At 33.3% G+C, this 20,305-nt stretch overlaps 1 protein-coding gene and 1 long non-coding RNA gene across 4 annotated transcripts in view; both read left to right on the plus strand.

Moving 5' to 3' along the window:
* LOC127729377 (influenza virus NS1A-binding protein homolog) overlaps positions 1 to 20,305 on the plus strand; it is a 70,636-nt gene that overhangs the window by 43,582 nt on the left and 6,749 nt on the right. For all 3 annotated transcript variants that reach the window (XM_052237196.1, XM_052237195.1, XM_052237197.1), the window contains 4 exons: positions 530 to 648; positions 7,654 to 7,770; positions 15,109 to 15,472; positions 16,605 to 16,850. In XM_052237196.1, coding sequence (XP_052093156.1) covers positions 530 to 648; positions 7,654 to 7,770; positions 15,109 to 15,472; positions 16,605 to 16,850 — 846 coding nt within the window. The remainder of the gene's footprint in view (positions 1 to 529; positions 649 to 7,653; positions 7,771 to 15,108; positions 15,473 to 16,604; positions 16,851 to 20,305) is intronic.
* LOC127729389 (uncharacterized) lies at positions 3,941 to 7,586 on the plus strand. Its single transcript, XR_007994605.1, has 2 exons — positions 3,941 to 4,590; positions 5,889 to 7,586. It is a non-coding gene; the product is annotated as an uncharacterized LOC127729389 (long non-coding RNA).

The following is a 20,305-nucleotide window of genomic DNA, read 5'->3' on the forward strand; positions in this document are numbered from 1 at the left end:
GATAATCGGTAATCTTTTTTGTGTTTTTGGGGTTCATGCAATCAAAACCCCACTGGGACTGACTAGATAGTGATATTTTCTAGACCTCATTACTACCATTTGAGAGCACAAAAACATAGTGCATTGAGGTGAACATTGAAAGGCCCTGACATAGAAAATTTGAAGCAATTCAAACGAGAATACAAACCACCTAATTCATAATACAATTTATGAAAAACAAATATGACAGACATGAACCAAAGACAACCACTGAACTACAGGCTCTTGACTTGGGACAGGCTTCCATGTATATGTCATGCAATTTATCAATGAAATGAAATAAATACCGAAATATTCAAGTTCTCCAATTCAAAATATTGCCTTCAATTACTTAAAAAATGCAATGGATAAAAGGAATGCAAATTTTACCCTCCAGTGCTCACAAACATTTAAATTCATTTATTTCATCTTTCTGAATGCCAAAATTTTTAATTTTAATTGACAGCTTGTATAACTTTGACTGAACCCTTAGATTTAATGACTATTACAGGTGCAGATGAAGAATTAATAGAACCCAGTAACAGTCATCACATGGCAGAGTTAGTACTTAGCTGGGCCAGAGATAGTATAGATACAGAAAAACCAAGACTAGATAACCTAACTGAACAGGTAAGAATTGATAGAACCCAGTAACAGTCATCACACGGCAGAGTTAGTACTAAGTTGGGCCAGAGATAGTATAGATACAGAAAAACCAAGACTAGATAACCTAACTGAACAGGTAAGAATTAATAGAACCCAGTAACAGTCATCACATGGCAGAGTTAGTACTTAGTTGGGCAAGAGATAGTATAGATACAGAAAAACCCAGACTAGATAACGTACATCAACGTAAGAATTAATAGAACCCAGTAACAGTCATCACATGGCAGAGTTAGTACTTAGTTGGGCAAGAGTTATGGGGTTTTATTCATTAAAAAAGGGAGGATTTTCCAGTTTTCGGACAATAACTCAAAAATGCTTTCACCAATTTGCAAGAAACTTTGGTTGATTGTTTATATCTATTGACATGAGCTTCCTTTTGATTTTTATAAATTTTAAGTTTTATGTTTCTGAGTTATGGAGTTTTATTCATTAAAAAAAAGAGGGATTTTCCAGTTTTCGGACAATAACTCAAAAATGCTTTCAGCTGAGTTCTCATGAAACTTTGGAGAATTGTTTATATCTATTGATGTAAGCTCCCTTTCAATTTTTATAAATTTTAGATTTTACACTTCCGAGTTGTGGGATTTTATTCATAAAAAAGGGGTGATTTTCTAGTTTTCGGACAATACCTTTAAAGTGCTTTGAGCAGTTATCATTTAACTTTGGTGACTGGTTTATATCAATTAAGATAAACTCCCTTTAGTTTTTCACAAATTTCTGATATGACATTTAGAAGTTATTGAACTTTATTGGTAAAAAATGCAACGGGCGTATCATTCGCTCATAGTGCAGCTGTTTATTGCCTTTTCTGCAACAAAAGTCACTGAACATGAGAAAGGTACAGTGGAGTCATTATCGTGGATCCCAATTTTCATGGGATTAGGTAAAAATTGTACTTGTGGGAATATTTGATATCATGTTGGTTTTGCCAAAGTCTGCATACAAGCCTATAGAAAATATCTACTTAGTTGTACATTTAAATTTGTGGTTCACCTTTACCAACGAAATCTACAAATATTGGTATCCAACGAATAAAAATGAATCTTCAGTATACTTATCTGGTTGTAATGACATTGCTAACTTTTTATGCCCCCGCCGTAGTTGTGGGGGCATTAAGTTTTACCCTTGACCGTCTGTACGTACGTCCGTATGTCCCAAAATTGGTTTCCTTTCTCTAACTTGAGTTTGCCTCAACCAAATGTTATGAAACTTATACTCAATGCTTATTACTACATCATACAGAGTAAGTACGAAATTTGGTGGCGACACTTTTACCATTCTTGAGTTATGTATGTCCCTTTATAAACATAAAGATTGCTGAATTTTTCATTTGCGTTCTCTAACTTTAGTTTGTCTCAACCAAATGTTATAAAACTTGTACACAACCGTTCTAGAGTTATGCGTGTTTACAAATAGAAAAATTGCTGAATTTTTATACGACCGCAAAAATTGAAAATTTTTTGGTCGTATATTGGTATGACGTTGGCGTCGTCGTCGTCGTCGTCGTCGTCGTCGTCGTCGTCGTTGTCGTCGTCGTCGTCGTCCGGCGTCGTCTGGCATCGTCCGAAGACACATTGGCTTTCGCACTCTAACTTTAGTTTAAGTGAATGGATCTCCATGAAATTTTACCATAAGGTTCAATACCATGAAAGGAAGGTTGGGATTGATTTTGGGGGTTATGGTACCAACAGTTAAGGAATTAGGGGCCAAAAAGGGGCCAACAATAAGCATTTTTGTAACTTCCAGACAATAACTTGTGTGTAAGTGTATGGATCTCTCTGACATTGTACCACAAGGTTCCATATCACAAAGGGAAGGCTGTAATTGATTTTGGGGGTAATTGCCTCAAAATGTTAGGAATTAGGGGCCAAAAAAGGGGCAAAAAACAAGCATTTTTCTAGTTTCATGACAATAACTTGTGTGTAAGTGTTTGGATATTTCTGAAATTGTACTACAAGGTTCCATATCACAAAGGGAAAGCTGGAATTGAGTTTGGGGGTAATTGCCCGAAACGTTTAGGAATTGGGGGCCAAAAAGGGGCCAAAAATAAGCATTTTTCTAGTTTCCAGACAATAACTTGTGTTCAAGTGTATGGATCAAGGCTTCCAAAACGGTCATATATTCCGGACATTTGTATAATGTCCGGTAAAAGTCCGGCTGGGAAAAGCATGAAACGGTCATCTACTTTTTAGTTTTCAAGGCTTTCTTACGAGACGGTCATTTTAACATAATTCGCGATCTTTTTGACCCAACCTTTTGCCTTTAACAGCCACACATTTCCGGTCATAAAAGTGACATGATCATTAAGTACTATCAAAATAACCCCTACTTTAATACCTTCTCATTTTAATCAAGGCTAATTAGTTGTCGGACAGCTGAAATTTACCTGTTCAGGTGACAGGTAAACTATTTTGAACCGGACATTGATCGGTCTATTCAAAGTTATTTTCTTACATTTCAGTGCTTTGCATCTAATCAATTTAGTCAAAAAGATTTAAATGATCAGAAATGCGTTTACAAATATGATTTGATGAAAAAATTAAAAAGGTGAAAATGAAAAATCGTCATAACCACATTGTTTGAACCGAAGATCTTTGAACTAATACATGTGTGCGCATGTGCGCAGGTGTGAAATTTAATTATGCATCCTAATTTCTTAAAAAAAATGCTTAAATTGACATTGATACCTTTATCTCACGTTTATTTCGAATATTTTCTTGAAGAAATAACGTAGAAAGAGCTACTTGCACTCATTCATGCTTTGCAAACGTACACGGAATTTACGTATCCGTCACTGGTAGATGTTTTACCATTGTCAAGATAACATCCGGTTAGATTTAAAAACGAAAGTAAAGTTTTTTGACAACGTTATTTTGAACAAATAAAGAGTCTAAGGCAGATATAAGTACGCTGATGTTGCACACTTCGAATGATGCACTGCCAATTTAACAGTTTACGTCAGAACTTCGAATTTGAATCAAAGAAAGTTTAATATCATTTTTTTTTAATGTCAATCATTGGGATGGCCAACTCGGCAACTGATTACCATAATTGCCTTTTGTTTATTTAGTCTTAAGGGATTAAAAACGGGATAATATATAAAATGTCCGGCTGGCTAAAAATAATTTTGGAAGCCCTGGTATGGATCTCTCTGAAATTGTACTGCAAGGTACCATACCACAAAGGGAAGGCTGAGATTGAGTTTGGGGGTGATGAATCATAAGGGGGTTCAAAAAATTTTGGGGGGGGGGGATTTTTTTTTTTTTCTTTTTTTCCTTTTTTTTTTTCTTTTAAAATTTTCCATTTTAAGTTGGTTATTTCTGATTTATATTTAAAAGCAAATAATAATGATATGGTAGGAGATACACACCAAACAGGATGTGTAAATTATTATATAATAAGTATTGTGCAATAGCAAGAAATTTTCAATTGCACAGTATTGCACAATAGCAAGAAATCTTCAATTGCACAGTATTGCGCAATAGCAAGAAATCTTCAATTGCACAGTATTGCGCAATAGCAAGAAATATCCAATAGCACAATATTGCGCAATAGCAAGAAATTGTCAATTGTACAGTATTGCGCAATAGCAAGAAATAATCAATTGCACAGTATTGTGCAAAAGAAGATACTTCGTATAAATTGCTTATTTCTTGATCAATTTCAATGGGGTTTTATTCTTGAATTCTTGGGGTTCTTTAATATGCTGAATCTAACCGTGTATTAAGTTTTTAGATTTTGGGCCCCGTTTTTAAATTGGTCCACATTGAGGTCCAAAGGGTCCAAAATTTTACTTTGTTTGATTTCATCAAAAATTGAATTATTGGGGTTCTTTGATATGCCGAATCTAACCGTGTATTTAGATTCTTAATTTTTGGTTCTGTTTTCAAATTGGTCTACATAAAGGTCCAAAGGGTCCAAAATTAAACTTAGTTTGATTTCAACAAAAATTGAATATATGGGGTTTTTTGATATGCTGAATCTAACCATGTATTTAGATTTTTGATTATGGGCCCAGTTTTCAAGTTGGTCCAAATCGGGGTCCAAAATTAAACTTTGTTTGATTTCAACAAAAATTGAATATATGGGGTTCTTTGATATGCTGAATCTAACCATGTATTTAGATTTTTGATTATGGGCCCAGTTTTCAAGTTGGTCCAAATCGGGGTCCAAAATTAAACTTTGTTTGATTTCAACAAAAATTGAATATATGGGGTTCTTTGATATGCTGAATCTAACCATGTATTTAGATTTTTGATTGTTGGGCCCCGTTATCAACTTTGTCCACATTGAGATCAAAAGGGTCCAAAATTAAACTTTGTTTGATTTCATCAAAAATTGAATATATGGGGTTCTTTGATATGCTGAATCTAACCATGTATTTAGATTTTTGATTATGGGCCCAGTTTTCGAGTTGGTCCAAATTGGGGTCCAAAATTAAACTTTGTTTGATTTCAACAAAAATTGAATATATGGGGTTCTTTGATATGCTGAATCTAACCATGTATTTAGATTTTTGATTATGGGCCCAGTTTTCAAGTTGGTCCAAATCGGGGTCCAAAATTAAACTTTGTTTGATTTCAACAAAAATTGAATATATGGGGTTCTTTGATATGCTGAATCTAACCATGTATTTAGATTTTTGATTGTTGGGCCCCGTTATCAACTTTGTCCACATTGAGATCAAAAGGGTCCAAAATTAAACTTTGTTTGATTTCATCAAAAATTGAATATATGGGGTTCTTTGATATGCTGAATCTAACCATGTATTTAGATTTTTGATTATGGGCCCAGTTTTCAAGTTGGTCCAAATCGGGGTCCAAAATTAAACTTTGTTTGATTTCAACAAAAATTGAATATATGGGGTTCTTTGATATGCTGAATCTAACCATGTATTTAGATTTTTGATTATGGGCCCAGTTTTCAAGTTGGTCCAAATCGGGGTCCAAAATTAAACTTTGTTTGATTTCAACAAAAATGGAATATATGGGGTTCTCTAATATGCTGAATCTAACCGTGTATTAAGTTTTTGGATTTTGGGCCCCGTTTTTAAATTGGTCCACATTGAAGTCCAAAGGGTCCAAAATTTAACTTTGTTTGATTTCATCAAAAATTGAATTATTGGGGTTCTTTGATATGCCGAATCTAACTGTGTATTTAGATTCTTAATTTTTGGTTCCGTTTTCAAATTGGTCTACATAAAGGTCCAAAGGGTCCAAAATTAAACTTAGTTTGATTTTAACAAAAATTGAATTTTTTAGGGTTCTTTGATATGCTGAATCTAAACATGTATTTAGATTTTTGATTATGGGCCCAGTTTTCAAGTTGGTCCAAATCGGGGTCCAAAATTAAACTTTGTTTGATTTCAACAAAAATTGAATATATGGGGTTCTTTGATATGCTGAATCTAACCATGTATTTAGATTTTTGATTTTTGGGCCCTGTTATCATTTTTGTCCACATTGAGATCAAAAGGGTCCAAAATTAAACTTTGTTTGATTTCATCAAAAATTGAATTCTTGGGGTTCTTTGATATGCTGAATCTAACCATGTATTTAGATTTTGGATATTGGACCATAATAGGTGAATGTCCAATTTAAAATTTTTAAGTTCTTAGACCACATTCATTCTGTGTCAGAAACCTATGCTGTGTCAAATATTTAATCACAATCCAAATTCAGAGCTGTATCAAGCTTGAATGTTGTGTCCATACTTGCCCCAACTGTTCAGGGTTCGACCTCTGCGGTCGTATCAAGCTGCGCCCTGCGGAGCATTTTATTAGTTTCTGTTCTCTACTTAAGTTAGCCTCAACCAAATGTTATGAGACTTACACACAATGCTTATTACCACAAAACTCAGATCAAGTTCAAATTTGGGTAGCGTCACTTTTACCGTTCTTCAGTTATGTCCCTTTATAACTATGTGATATGCAAGCGGGGGCTTTATCTGTGTCCACATGTGGACACTATCCTTATTTATTTGTATACAGTTTATACGGATGATAGTAGAGCTATAAAGCATTCCACATATTGTATAGAGATGGCTTACGGTGTAGAGTTTCCATTTCACATATATGTCAGCTGTCCTTGGCCTCATTTACATGGTTTAATGACATACCAAATCAGTATTAATTTTCTTGATTAAATCATTTAATCAATTACATTTGAGTTATAGGTCAGCTATGTGTGATCTGTAAAAATCAACAAAATTTCATAATATTTCAATGCAATGAGTCTGTTTAGTTTTCGTGTTACATGGATTATTTCATCAAAAAATGAATCTGATGATAGGATGTCCAAACTGTAAAGAAGAAAAGGCAGATGAAATCTCACAACACAAAAGCAAGGATTTGACCAAGAGAAACGTAAATGTTTTGCAAATGAATTGTAAGGGGTTGGATTTTTACAAAACATCTGGCCTAATGTCTAGCAAATATTGTGCATTGTTCCCAAATCAGAGTGATAAGGAAAGTCCTCTAGTTAATTTCTTTTTTTTTTTATTCACAAAAGTTACATTTTGTGCTGAAGAACTGAAGTATAAGAATTCATAAACATAAAACATTATGCATCATAGAAAAAAGTAAAATAACAAAAATACTGAACTCCAAGGGAAATTCAAAACGGAAAGTCCTTTATAAAATGGCAAAATCAAAAGCTCAAAAACATCTAACGAATGGAAAACAACTGTCATATTCCTGACTTGGTACAGGCATTTCCTTATGATGAAAATGGTGAATTAAACCTGGTTTAATACAGATAACACAGGTAAAAAAAATTAATGAAAATAAAATTATGAAAAAAGTTGCTTGCATATATCTAGTTGCGAAAAACAAAACAAATTAAGACAAGTGGATGAAATATGTCTAGCTTGCTTGTTTTTTTTTTTTTTTTTTTTTTTTTAAACCCTGGTGTATAGAAGGAGTGAGATAACAGTAACAATTATTGTCTAATTTATATCACCTTTTTATAGGTTAATATATTATATTTGAACAAAGACAACACTCTGACAGACTTTAAGGACATTAATGATGAAAGGACAAAAGAAGAAGATGATGTTCGTGAATATAAATGTATTGTGAAAAGACATGTAAGTTTGAGTATTTTTTCCAAAAAAGAAACCAATTATTTTCAGTGTTAAAAAGTAAACAACAAATGTAAAAAATAAAAGGTATTTGGTATTCATGTCTATCTTTTTTTCTGCATGGTGATTATGTGTTTATAGTACAGTCGACTCCACTTAATTGCATACCGCTTAATAGCATAATTCGGTTAATTGAATAGTTTTCTCCTGCACAAAACCATTTCCCATTCATCTAATGTTAAATTGTCCGGTTATATTCATAGCTCTACAAGTGGCCTTTCGGTTTATTGCATAGAAAATAATCGCCTTCTAGATATGCTTAGTTAAAGCTGACGAGATTTTTGACTGGAAACGGCAATTTGGTGAGCATATTTTTCTTGAATGCATTATTATTTTTGTTATTATTTCATATTTACTTTTGTGTTATTTAAATAAAGTTTTAAAACAGTTTCTTTCGTGTTTTTATGATGGAATTTGATTTAAAAATAAACGTCGATGTCTACACAGGTAAAGTTTCCCATGTTGTATTTTAAGCCTCGAGGTCATAAAAATGTCAAACAGGTAATTGTTGTTAAAACACTGACCATTCTATCTCAAAAGGTGTTAATAATTGATTGGATTTCAAACATTTTTCAAAGATTACATTTGGGGTGAATTTTAAAAACAATAACGCCTGCTAATTATCGATCATCCAATGTGAACTCTCGTAATTGGGCTTGGGGTGATCTGCATTTATGTTAAATATTACAGGGTATTTATATATGGTTAAAGAATGTTATACATCAATCATTTATTATACGACCGCAAAAATTAAAAAATTTTTGGTCGTATATTGGTTTGACGTTGGCGTCGTCCGGCGTCGTCCGAAGACACATTGGTTTTCGCACTCTAACTTTAGTTAAAGTGAATGGATCTCCATGAAATTTTACCATAAGGTTCAATACCACGAAAGGAAAGTTGGGATTGATTTTGGGTGTTATGGTACCAACAGTAAAGGAATTAGGGGCCAAAAATAAGCATTTTTGTAACTTTCAGACAATAACTTGTGTGTAAGTGTATGGATCTCTCTGACATTGTACCACAAGGTTCCATATCACAAATGGAAGGCTGTAATTGATTTTGGGGGTAATTGCCTCAAAATTTTAGGAATTAGGGGCCAAAAAAGGGGCAAAAAACAAGCATTTTTCTAGGTTCATGACAATAACTTGTGTGTAAGTGTTTGGATATTTCTGAAATTGTACTACAAGGTTTCATATCACAAAGGGAAAGCTGGAATTGAGTTCGGGGGTAATTGCCTGAAACGTTTAGGAATTGGGGGCCAAAAAGGGGCCAAAAATAACCTTTTTTCTAGTTTCAAGACAATAACTTGAGTTCAAGTGTATGGATCTCTCTGAAATTGTACTGCAAGGTACCATACCACGAAGGGAAGGCTGGGATTGAGTTTGGGGGTGATGAATCATAAGTGGGTTCAAAAAATTTGGGGGGGGGGGGATTTTTTTTTTTTCTTTTTTTTTCTTTTTTTCCTTTTTTTTTCTTTTAAAATTATCCAGTTTAAGTTGGTTATTTCTGATTTATATTTAAAAGCAAATAATAATGATATGGTAGGAGATACACACCAAACAGGATGTGTAAATTTTTATATAATAAGTATTGTGCAATTCCACAGTATTGCACAATAGCAAGAAATCTTCAATTGCACAGTATTGCGCAATAGCAAGAAATCTTCAATTGCACAGTATTGCGCAATAGCAAGAAATATCCAATAGCACAATATTGCGCAATAGCAAGAAATTGTCAATTGTACTGTATTGCCCAATAGCAAGAAATATTCAATTGCACAGTATTGTGCAAAAGAAGATACTTCTTATAAATTGCTTATTTCTTGATCAATTTCAATGGGGTTTTATTCTTGAATTCTTGGGGTTCTTTAATATGCTGAATATAACCGTGTATTAAGTTTTTATACGACCGCAAAAAAATTTTGAGGTCGTATATTGGTATGACGTTGGCATCGTCGTCGTCGTCGTCGTCGTCGTCGTCCGGCGTCGTCGTCCGAATACACAATGGTTTTCGCACTCTAACTTTAGTTTAAGTGAATGGATCTCTATGAAATTTTACCATAAGGTTCAATACCACAATAGGAAGGTGGGGATTGATTTTGGGGGTTATGGTACCAACAGTTAAGGAATTAGGGGCCAAAAAGGGGCCAAAAATAAGCATTTTTGTAACTTCCAGACATAACTTGTGTGTTAGCATATGGATCTCTTTGACATTGTACCACAAGATTCCATATCACAAAGGGTCAATGCTGGGATTGATTTTGGGGTTAATTGCCTCAAAATTTTAGGAATAAGGGGCCAAAAGGGGGCAAAAAACAAGCATTTTTCTAGTTTCATGACAATAACTTGTGTGTAAGTGTATGGATCTTTCTGAAATTTTACTACAAGGTTCCATTTCACAAAGGGAAAGCTGGAATTGAGTGTTGTGGTAATTGCCCAAAACGTTTAGTAATAAGGGGCCTAAAAAGGGGTTTAAAATAAGCATTTTTTAGTTTCTAGACAATAACTTGTGTTCAAGTGTATGGATCTCTCTAAAATTGTATTACAAGGTACCATACCACAAAGGCAAGGCTGTTATTGAGCTTGGTTTGGGGGGTAAGGGGGGTGGGGGTGATGAATCATAAGGGGGGCGGGGGTCAAAAAAGGGGTAATTTTTTTTTTCCCTTTTTTTTTTGTTTAAAATTTACATTTTAAGTTAGTTATTTTTTATCACGAAGAGAAAGTAGGAATTGAGTTTTGGGGTTAATTGCTCAAACATTTATGAATAAGGGGCCAAATATTGGTCGAAAATAAGGATTTTTTTAGTTTGCAACAAAAACTTGTGTTCAAGTGTATGGATCTCTGTGAAATTGTATTGCAATGTACCATACCACAAATTGAAGGTTGTGATTGAGGTGGGGGATGATGAATCAAAAGGGGGTTGAAAAAATGTGTGGGGGGTAGGATTTTTTTTTTTCCTTTTTTTTTTCTTTAAAATTTTCCATTTAAAGATGGTTGTTTCAGATTTATATATGAAAGAAAATAATAATGATACCGTTATATATCATGAGGAATTGAAATTTAAAATTATGTATATTGGAAATTTAGGTTACATTGGAAAGTAATTGGCTTTGGAGGGGGGGGGGGGGGTGGTTATGGCTCTAATGTTTAAGGAATAAGGGGAAAAAAGGTTAAAAAACAAGAGTTTCCATTTTAATAGACAAATAATTGAGTAAAGAACATTATTTAAAAGCAGTGTAAGGTTGGTAATTCAAACTCATTTAAATATCTCATCTACACTGCTTTTAAATTATGTAAATTGGAAATTTGCCAATAACTTTATTGTTAATAAATGCATTGGAAATTTGCCAACAATTTTAGTGTAATAAACTTCATTGGAAATTTGCCAATATAAAATTTTGCTGATGAAGGTTTTTTGTTTACCTTTAGCCTTGACTATGAAGTCATTTTCTATTTTTATAGCCTTATGATGTAGTTGAATTATTTAATACTTTTATGATGTGTTTAAATGGGGTTTTATCATGTTTATGGTTGCAAATTTATTATTTTAGTATAATAAACTCCATTTAAAATTTGCCAATAAAAAAAATTTTTGTTTATTTTTAGCTATGATTATGATGTCATTTTCTATTTTACTTTTATGGTTGCAAAGAAATTTTTATTTTTAGATATTACTGTTAAATAATGCTGATTAAGGTTTTTGCTATGTTTAGCCATGACTATGATGTCATTTTCTATTTTAATATCTGTTATGATGTATTTAAATGGGCTTTTATGGTTACAAAGGAATTTTATTTTTAGATATTACTATAAAATGTTGCTGATGCTGATTAAGGATTTTGTTTATTTTTAGCCATGACTATGATGTCATTTTCTATTTTAATACCTTTATGATGTAATTTCCATTTTTAGATATTACTGTTAAATGATGCTGATTAAGGGTTTTTTGCTATGTTTAGCCATGACTATGATGTCATTTTCTATTTTAATATCTTTATGATGTATTTAAATGGGCTTTTATGGTTACAAAGGAATTTTATTTTTAGATATTACTTTAAATGTTGCTGATTAAGGATTTTTGTTTATTTTTAGCCATGACTATGATGTCACTTTCTATTTTAATACCTTTATGATGTATTTAAATGGGCTCCCATGTATTTAGATTTTTGATTATTTATACATGTTACCAAATTGGTCCACATTGAACAAAAACGGTCCAAATTTCAACTTTATTACATTACATCAAACATTGAATTCTACATATTCTTTGATATATTGAAATTAACAAACAATTTAGTTTATGGATATTCCACCATAATAGGTAAATTAAATTTTTTCCAGTTCTTACACCACATTCATCCTGTGTCAGAAACCTATGCTGTGTCAAATATTTAATGACAATCCAAAGTCATAGCTGTATCAAGCTTGAATTTTGTGTCCATACTTGCCCCAACTGTTCAGGGTTCGACCTCTGCGGTCGTATCAAGCTGCGCCCCAGCGAAGCATTTTATTGGATTTTGGGACCCGTTTTTAAATTGGTCCACATTAAGGTCCAAAGGGTCCAAAATTTAACTTTGTTTGATTTCATCAAAAATTGAATTATTGGGGTTCTTTGATATGCCGAATCTAACCGTGTATTCAGATTCTTAATTTTTGGTTCCGTTTTCAAATTGGTCTACATTAAGGTCCAAAGGGTCCAAAATTAAACTTTGTTTGATTTCAACAAAAATTGAATATATGGGGTTCTTTGATATGCTGAATCTAACCATGTATTTAGATTTTTGGGCCCCGTTATCAACTTTGTCCACATTGAGGTCAAAAGGGTCCAAAATTAAACTTTGTTTGATTTCATCAAAAATTGAATTCTTGGGGTTCTTTGATATGCTGAATCTAACCATGTATTTAGATTTTGGATATTGGACCATAATAGGTGAATGTCCAATTTAAAATTTTTAAGTTCTTAGACCACATTCATTCTGTGTCAGAAACCTATGCTGTGTCAAATATTTAATCACAATCCAAATTCAGAGCTGTATCAAGCTTGAATGTTGTGTCCATACTTGCCCCAACTGTTCAGGGTTCGACCTCTGCGGTCGTATCAAGCTGCGCCCTGCCGAGCATTTTATTTTTAATATTTCATGAAAAGAGCATTTACTTCTAATTATTATATTTTCTCACTTTAAACACTCGTGTCCAGCAAATTACCCGTACAGGGCCCCATTACTGCTTTGTATATACGAAACTAAAGAGGTTAAATAAACAGTGTTACATCACTGTGCAAGCTGTAAAATACTGCATATCAAAGGCAGTTCATTATACATCTATTGTTAAAATGATTATAAACTGTGTAGTATTGTTAAACAGTTTATTTTAATCAAAGCGTAACAATGTACATTGTACATACCGGTCATAGAAACATATCTATTTTTGGAACAATTTGTTTTATTTCCTATCCCAAGTAAAGGAAACGTCGGTACGCACATAAACTAAAACAAAATGTGTTTATAATCTTTATTGAAAGTATACAAAATAAAATAACATGTATGACACTAGACATATAACTTTTATTAGAATAAATCAACATTCAATATGTTGTAAGTGATTATAGACTTTCATCTTTCTTCAGGGATTTCCTTTACTCATCTGTTCTATCGATGTTTTTTGACTCCGTAATTTGGCATTTCGGATATAAGCATACTCCGCTTTATTGCATAATTTTGTCTGACAAATAGGCTATGCAAATAACCGGAATCGACTGTACATGTATCAATATTCAATTTCTAGCTATATACCAAGTTTATAAGAACACCATGGAGACCACTATGCTTAAACAATTCTGTGTCTGTAAATTTTGTACGGCAAGAAAAAAATATATATTTAGATCAGATTCTTTTTGCTTTTTATGCACCAGCCATAGGCAATGGGGGCATTAAGTGTTACCCTTGACTGTTTTTCCGTCCTTCCGTCCAGATTTTTGTTTCTGCAGTCTAACTTAAGTTTGCCTCATGCAAATTTAATCAAACTCATACACAATGCAGAGAATCAAAACTTGCAGACAGAGTCTGAATTTGGGCAGTGATTCACTTACTGTTCTATAGTTATGCCCCTTTATAACAAGGAAAATTGCGAATTTTTTCCATTCCACACTCAAACTTAAAGTTTTCCTCATCCAAATTTTATGAAACTCATACACAATGCTAAGAACCGCAACACTCAGATGGAGTTTGAATTTGAGTTGTGAGTCATTTACTGTTTTAGAGTTTTGCCCCTTTTAAACTTGGAAAATTGCAAAGCTTGAGCGAGGGCATTCGTGTCCTCAGACACATTCTTCTTTTATTTTTTATAAGATTCAGTAAAATAACAAGTGTTCTCCAAGTCAGAGTTCATCTTGTTTTTTTTTTTCTATAATAAACTGAAGGATATTCTAGGAAAAAATGTATGGAGGGGTTGGACGATACTTTTTTAGCTCACCTGGCCTAAAAGGCCAAGTGAGCTTTTCTCATCACTCATCGTAAAGTTTTACAAAAATCTTCTCTGAATCTACTGGGACAAATTTAACCAAACTTGGCCACAGTCATTATTAGGGTATCTAGTTTAATAATATTTCCAATGACCCCGGCCTGCCAACCAACATGGCCGACATGGCTAAAAATAGAATATAGGGGTAAAATGCAAGTTTTTTCTATTATCTTGAAAACTGCTATGAATAGAGAAAATCTGAAAGGGGCAAAAATGTTCAAAATGATGAGATCTACATACTGTTTATGACTTCAAAACTGTCTTGACGACTTCTTATATGAGTTATTGCCCTTCAATGACGGATTTTGCCGATTTTTTTCATGATTGCCTTATATCTGAAAAACTATAATAGATAGGAAGAAACTTTATATAAAAAGAATGACCAACAAGTCAAGATCTACAAATAAGTCCACATAGTCGAAATCATCAAACAACTCCTTATTTGAGTTATTGCCCTTTGATTTACTCTTTATAGGAGTGATTTTCTTAATTGATATTTTTTTACCGTTTTTTTGTGTTTTGGGCAAAAGCTAAAGAAAATAGAGAGAAACTGTAATCAGAAAAAATTATCAGCAATACAAGATCAACAGAAAAAAAAAAAGATTTTTGTCATGAATTCTATTCTAGTCCACAATGTTGGAGAGAGTCCATTGTTAAAGATGCTAATAGACCTAAGTGAGCAACACAGGCTCTTTAACGTGAATCATGAATGAGATGTAATACATGTGTACATATAAATATTTTCATATGTACCATTACTTTTTAGGTAGTGCCACAGAAGGACCCAGTTGCCAATTTAAACAGTCCACTGAATGGAAATGTTCTGAAATTTAATATTAATCCTGAAAACCCGATCTCACCTAAAGAATGGTTAGTTATAGCTGACTACCAAACCAAAGATAAAACTTTTATGTCCTTGTGTATGCTGAATGGTGACCTGTCTGTTTTATCTATACATTGTCGAACAAAGGCACACAGTCCTCCAGACAGTGGATCAGAAGCACCAGACTCACCCACCACTAATTCTATGACCTTGGAAAGAGCAGTGTCCTTGACACCATTAGCATCAATGACAGTACCTCGATGTGGATTTGGTATGACGGTTGTGAATAAAAAGCTATTTGCCTGTGGTAAGTGTAATTTATTCTAATATTCAATTGTTTTGAACATGTCAGTGGCAACAATTTTATAGTTCACCTGGCTAAAAGATATATCTCCACGACAACAGTTCCAACCTCACTTAACAAAAGAAATACCTCTCTAAAAGCCAACTTTTAAACTGCACCTGACAGTCTAATAAGGCCACAACTGTGAAACAGTTTGTACACAGACCTATATTTGATACTTTTTACTTAAAATTAAGATGGTTATATATATTCTGTAAGGAAATCTAGTATATTGTTTTATTGTTACTTTCAGTTTCATATCAAACAGAAATGTGATACCTTATTTTGGTTTCTATGCAATTAACAAAAATACAATACTTTTTTTTTTTTTTCAAGCAAGGAAAATGGGGATTAAGATTTATGATATTTTATGACTTCAATCAGTTGTTCTGTTTACACTGAAAAAAAAACTTTTCAAAAACCATTTGGCCATTATTTTTCAAATGATATTTGGTATGCAGTTGTATTTGCATTTACACCTCTCATTTCCATATGGCCTCAGTAGCTGAGTAGTCTTAAGAAGTTTAAGTATCACTAGCCTGTCAACACTGAAGTTCCAAGTTTGGACCCCTCATGTGGCAGGTGAATTCAACTCAAATCGTAATTAAATGGGATTGTCAGTTTTCCTGCTGAAGGTTGTGGTTCTCTGTTGACACTTTAGCTTCCTTCAACAATATAAAGTGGTTGCCAAAATATAGTCAAGAGTACTGAAAGTGGCGTTGATGAATCAATGAGATTTGGTATGCAGTTGCATTAAGATCACCAAACTTTTAATATGCACACATATTCTTTTTATGCCCCTGTCTTCACTGGAGGTGTTACCCTTGTCTGTCCTTACGTACATTGTATGTACGTCCCTAAATTGGTTTCTGTTCTTTAACATTAGTTTACCTCAACCAAATGTTATGAAACTTATACACAATGCTTATTACCACAAAACACAGATCAAGTTTGAGTTTAGGTGGCGTCACTTTTACTGTTCTCGAGTTATGCCCCTTTATAACATTATATGCAAGCAGGGGCATCATCTGTGTCCCATGCACACATTCTCCATTTAGCTTTTACAAAATATTGTTAATTAGATCTCATTCAACAGGTGGCTATGATAGAGGAGAATGTATGAAATCAACTGAGTTCTATGATTCCCAGAAAAACAAATGGATTCCTGCTGCAGATATGTCTGTCCCTAGAGGGCGCTTCTCTACAGAAAATGTTCAAGATGTAATATATGCTGTTGGTGGTTCAAATGGTCAAATAGAACAGAAGACAGTAGAATGTTATAATTATGAGAATGATAAATGGTCAACAGTATCTCAAGTGGCAAAGGCCAAAGTTTCTCAAGGTAAAAACTATGTCATTATACATGTAGTTAGATAATAGACAAATTAGGGTGAAATCTGGGCATGATAATATAGTATAGAGTCAAGTGTATTAAAAACAGCCAAGTTAGCTTGTTCTTCTTACATGACCCTGTGTTGCAAGATCAGTGCTTTAATTATTAAATGACATTTTTCAATGTAATATAGACAGTGCTTTAAATAATATATTTTACAGTGTTTGAAAATGACAGTCTTTAAGTTTCTAGCAAAATTACTTTATTTTAAATGCTTAAAAACCATGCATAACTTGTTAATGTTTGTTAACTTTTCATCTATTGATCATGTTATAAATGTATAGCATATTTCTTTCTTATATGACTACACCAATGACATTGAATACAAACAAAAAAGATGGAGGCATGAATAAAACACTATGCTTTAATTTTCTCTTTGTACTCATAGGTAACATGCGTAAGGTTAAATCATAGTACTTTATTTACGAGCAGTCAACAATCAAAAACAAAAACAAAACCAGAATCAGAATCTTCTCAATATTTCTTTCAACTGATATCATTCAGATAGGTAGGCTACAAGGGTACTGTAAACACATTGATATTACATTCAGATTGAAGAAAAACACTCTAAAAGACCATTTTTCATCAGACATTTACGACAAAATTAATGTCGACAAAAACCTCCAGATCTGAGGTCTAAATTCCTGAGTTTCACAGTCCATCACATGTATGGGGTACTGTCAAATGGTCAGCTGGGTGGGCACTTATCACTGATGAAGATGGTTTGAATATGACAGTGGGTACTGTCAAATGGTCAGCTGGGTGGGCACTGGTCACTGATGAATGGTGTGAATATGAAAATGGGTACTGTTAGATGATTATTGAATCATTTACAACAATAACCAACTGACAAAACCTCACCATCACAACTAAAATTATGAAATCTGTAATATGACCTGGACATCACTATACGTGAAATGAATAAAACAAAAAAGAAGAAATGATTAAATGTTAATAAGATAAATTATAACACATACAAATTAATAAAGGATTGATAAATAAATCCTGCGGATAATAGCTTACTTGTTAAGATATCAGAAGTTTAGTTGCTGTTCTGAAGTTCTTTACTGTACTACAAATCTTACCCATGTTTATATACATGATGAATAATAAAGGTGTTAATTAAAGGTGTGATTTTTTTTGTTATTTTATATGTCAATTTCAAGCAACTGACAAGGAGTGATTAAAGAAATTGAGACAAATATCAGCTTGTTTACCTTCTTGTAAATTTGCAACAGTTTTCAGATATGAGGGTCTTTTTTGCTCTCATTAGTTATCTCATATTCAGTAATATACTAGCTAGTTAAATCTGTTGGTAGAAAGGAAAACAAAATGAATAAGAGAAAGACTTGAAAAACGTTTAAAGATCATTATCTATGGATGCTGTCATCCAAATAAAACTTTGGTAGACAGCTGGTGTACCTAATAGACGTATTTACACTTGTATGCAAATTTGTCAGTCATTACATAAAATCACACAGGTTCCCGTAAACTTTGACATCATAATTCAAAACGACGTCACAATTAAAAAGTGATTGTTGCCTGAAGTCAAAAGGTGATTAGGAGTAGATCTAAGGTCATTTTGAGGCAAAATATAGCTAAATACCAGAAGTGTAAATACGTTTATAAAAAACATACAGTAATATGAAAATAAGTAATCTATTCAATAAGGAAATAGTCTTCTTTTCTGGTCCTTTATTAGTCTCTTATCTATTAATCTTATAGTTTTTAGCTCACCTGGCATCGCTTGTCATCCGTTATCTTTTACAAAATTCTCCTCTGAAACTACTGTGCCAAATTTAACCAAACTTAGCCACAATCATCATTGGGGTATCCAGTTAAAAAAAAATGTGTCTGATGACCCCACCTGCCAACCACCATGGCTAAAAAAAGAATATTGGGGTAAAATGCAAGTTTTCTCTATCTATAAATAAAGAAATTCTTAAGGGGCAGAAATGTTCAGAATGTTGAGATCTACATACTAAAATTGAGAATGGAAACGAGGAATGTGTCAAAGAGACAACAACCCAACAAAGAGCAGAAAACAGCCCAAAGCCACCAATGGGCATTCAACACAGCAAGAAAATTCTGCACCCATAGGCGGGCTTCAGCTGGCCCCTAAACAATAATGTATACTAGTTCAGCAAAATTGGACGTCACACTTAACTCCAAAACATATAAATGAACCAAAATTAAAAATCATACAAAACTAACAAAGGCCAGAGGTTCCTGACTTGGGAAAATTGAGGCTGGGTTAAACATTTTTTATGAGATCTCAACCCTCCCCCTATACCTCTAGTCAATGTGAAATAAACAAACACACAGCAATACTGTCCATTTACATCGAAACTGTCAGACAACTTCTTATAGGAGTTATTGCCCTTTAATGACAATTTTTACTTTTTTTTTTTTTTCATTTTTGCCTTTCTTGAAAAATTATAATAGATAGAGAGAAGCTTTAAATAGCAAAAATGATCAGTAAGACAAGATCTACAATTAAGACTTCATGACCGAAATGGTTAGACGCCTCCATGTTCCAAGTTATTGCCCTTCAATGACGTTTTTTTTAACCAATTTTTTGCGTTTTTGCCCACTGTGTTGAAAACTTTTAATAGATAGACACTTTAAATAGCAAAAATATTCAAATCTTAAATTTACAAAGTTTTTCAGAGATAATGGTACACCATTTCTACTACTGGTTAGTTTTTGTCTCACCTTGACAGAGTCAAAAAGCGAGACATATGTATGCTGTTTCCGGCGGCTGCGGCGTCAACAATGTATTAGTTTGTGATTGATCTAGTTTAAGGTGAACCACTAGTGGTTGGTCAATGATATTTGGTATTCAGTTGTATTAGCACTGGCACATCTCATTTCCATGGAGATTATTTGACCCTGCCCCCTCAAGTCAAGGTCTATTGACTTTGAAACTTTTCATAGTTTACATGTATTGGTTTGTGATTAAGTCAATTAATGGGGAACCACTAGTGGTAGGTCAATAATATTTGGTATGCAGTTGTATAAGCATTGGCATATCTCATTTCCATGCGAAATATTTGGCCTGCCCCTGCAGTCATGGTCTATTGACTTTGAAACTTTTGCTTAGTTTACATGTATTAGTTTGTGATTAGGTCAGTTCAAGGGGAACCATTAGTGGTAGGCCAATGTTAATTGATATGCAATTGTATAAGCATTAGCACATCTCATTTCCATGGAGAATATTTGGTCCCGCCCCCTCAGTCATGGTCTCTTGATTTTGAAACTTTTGCTTAGTTTACATGTATTAGTTTGTGATTAGATCAGTTTAAGATGAACCGCTAATGTTAAGTCAATGATATTTGGTATGCAAATTTATTAGCATTTGCAAGTCTCGTTTCAATGGAGATTATTTAGCCCCACCCCTCATC

This window comes from Mytilus californianus, unplaced genomic scaffold, assembly GCF_021869535.1.
Source record: "Mytilus californianus isolate M0D057914Y unplaced genomic scaffold, xbMytCali1.0.p SCAF_2, whole genome shotgun sequence".
In the NCBI taxonomy this organism is placed as follows: Eukaryota; Metazoa; Mollusca; class Bivalvia; order Mytilida; family Mytilidae; genus Mytilus; species Mytilus californianus.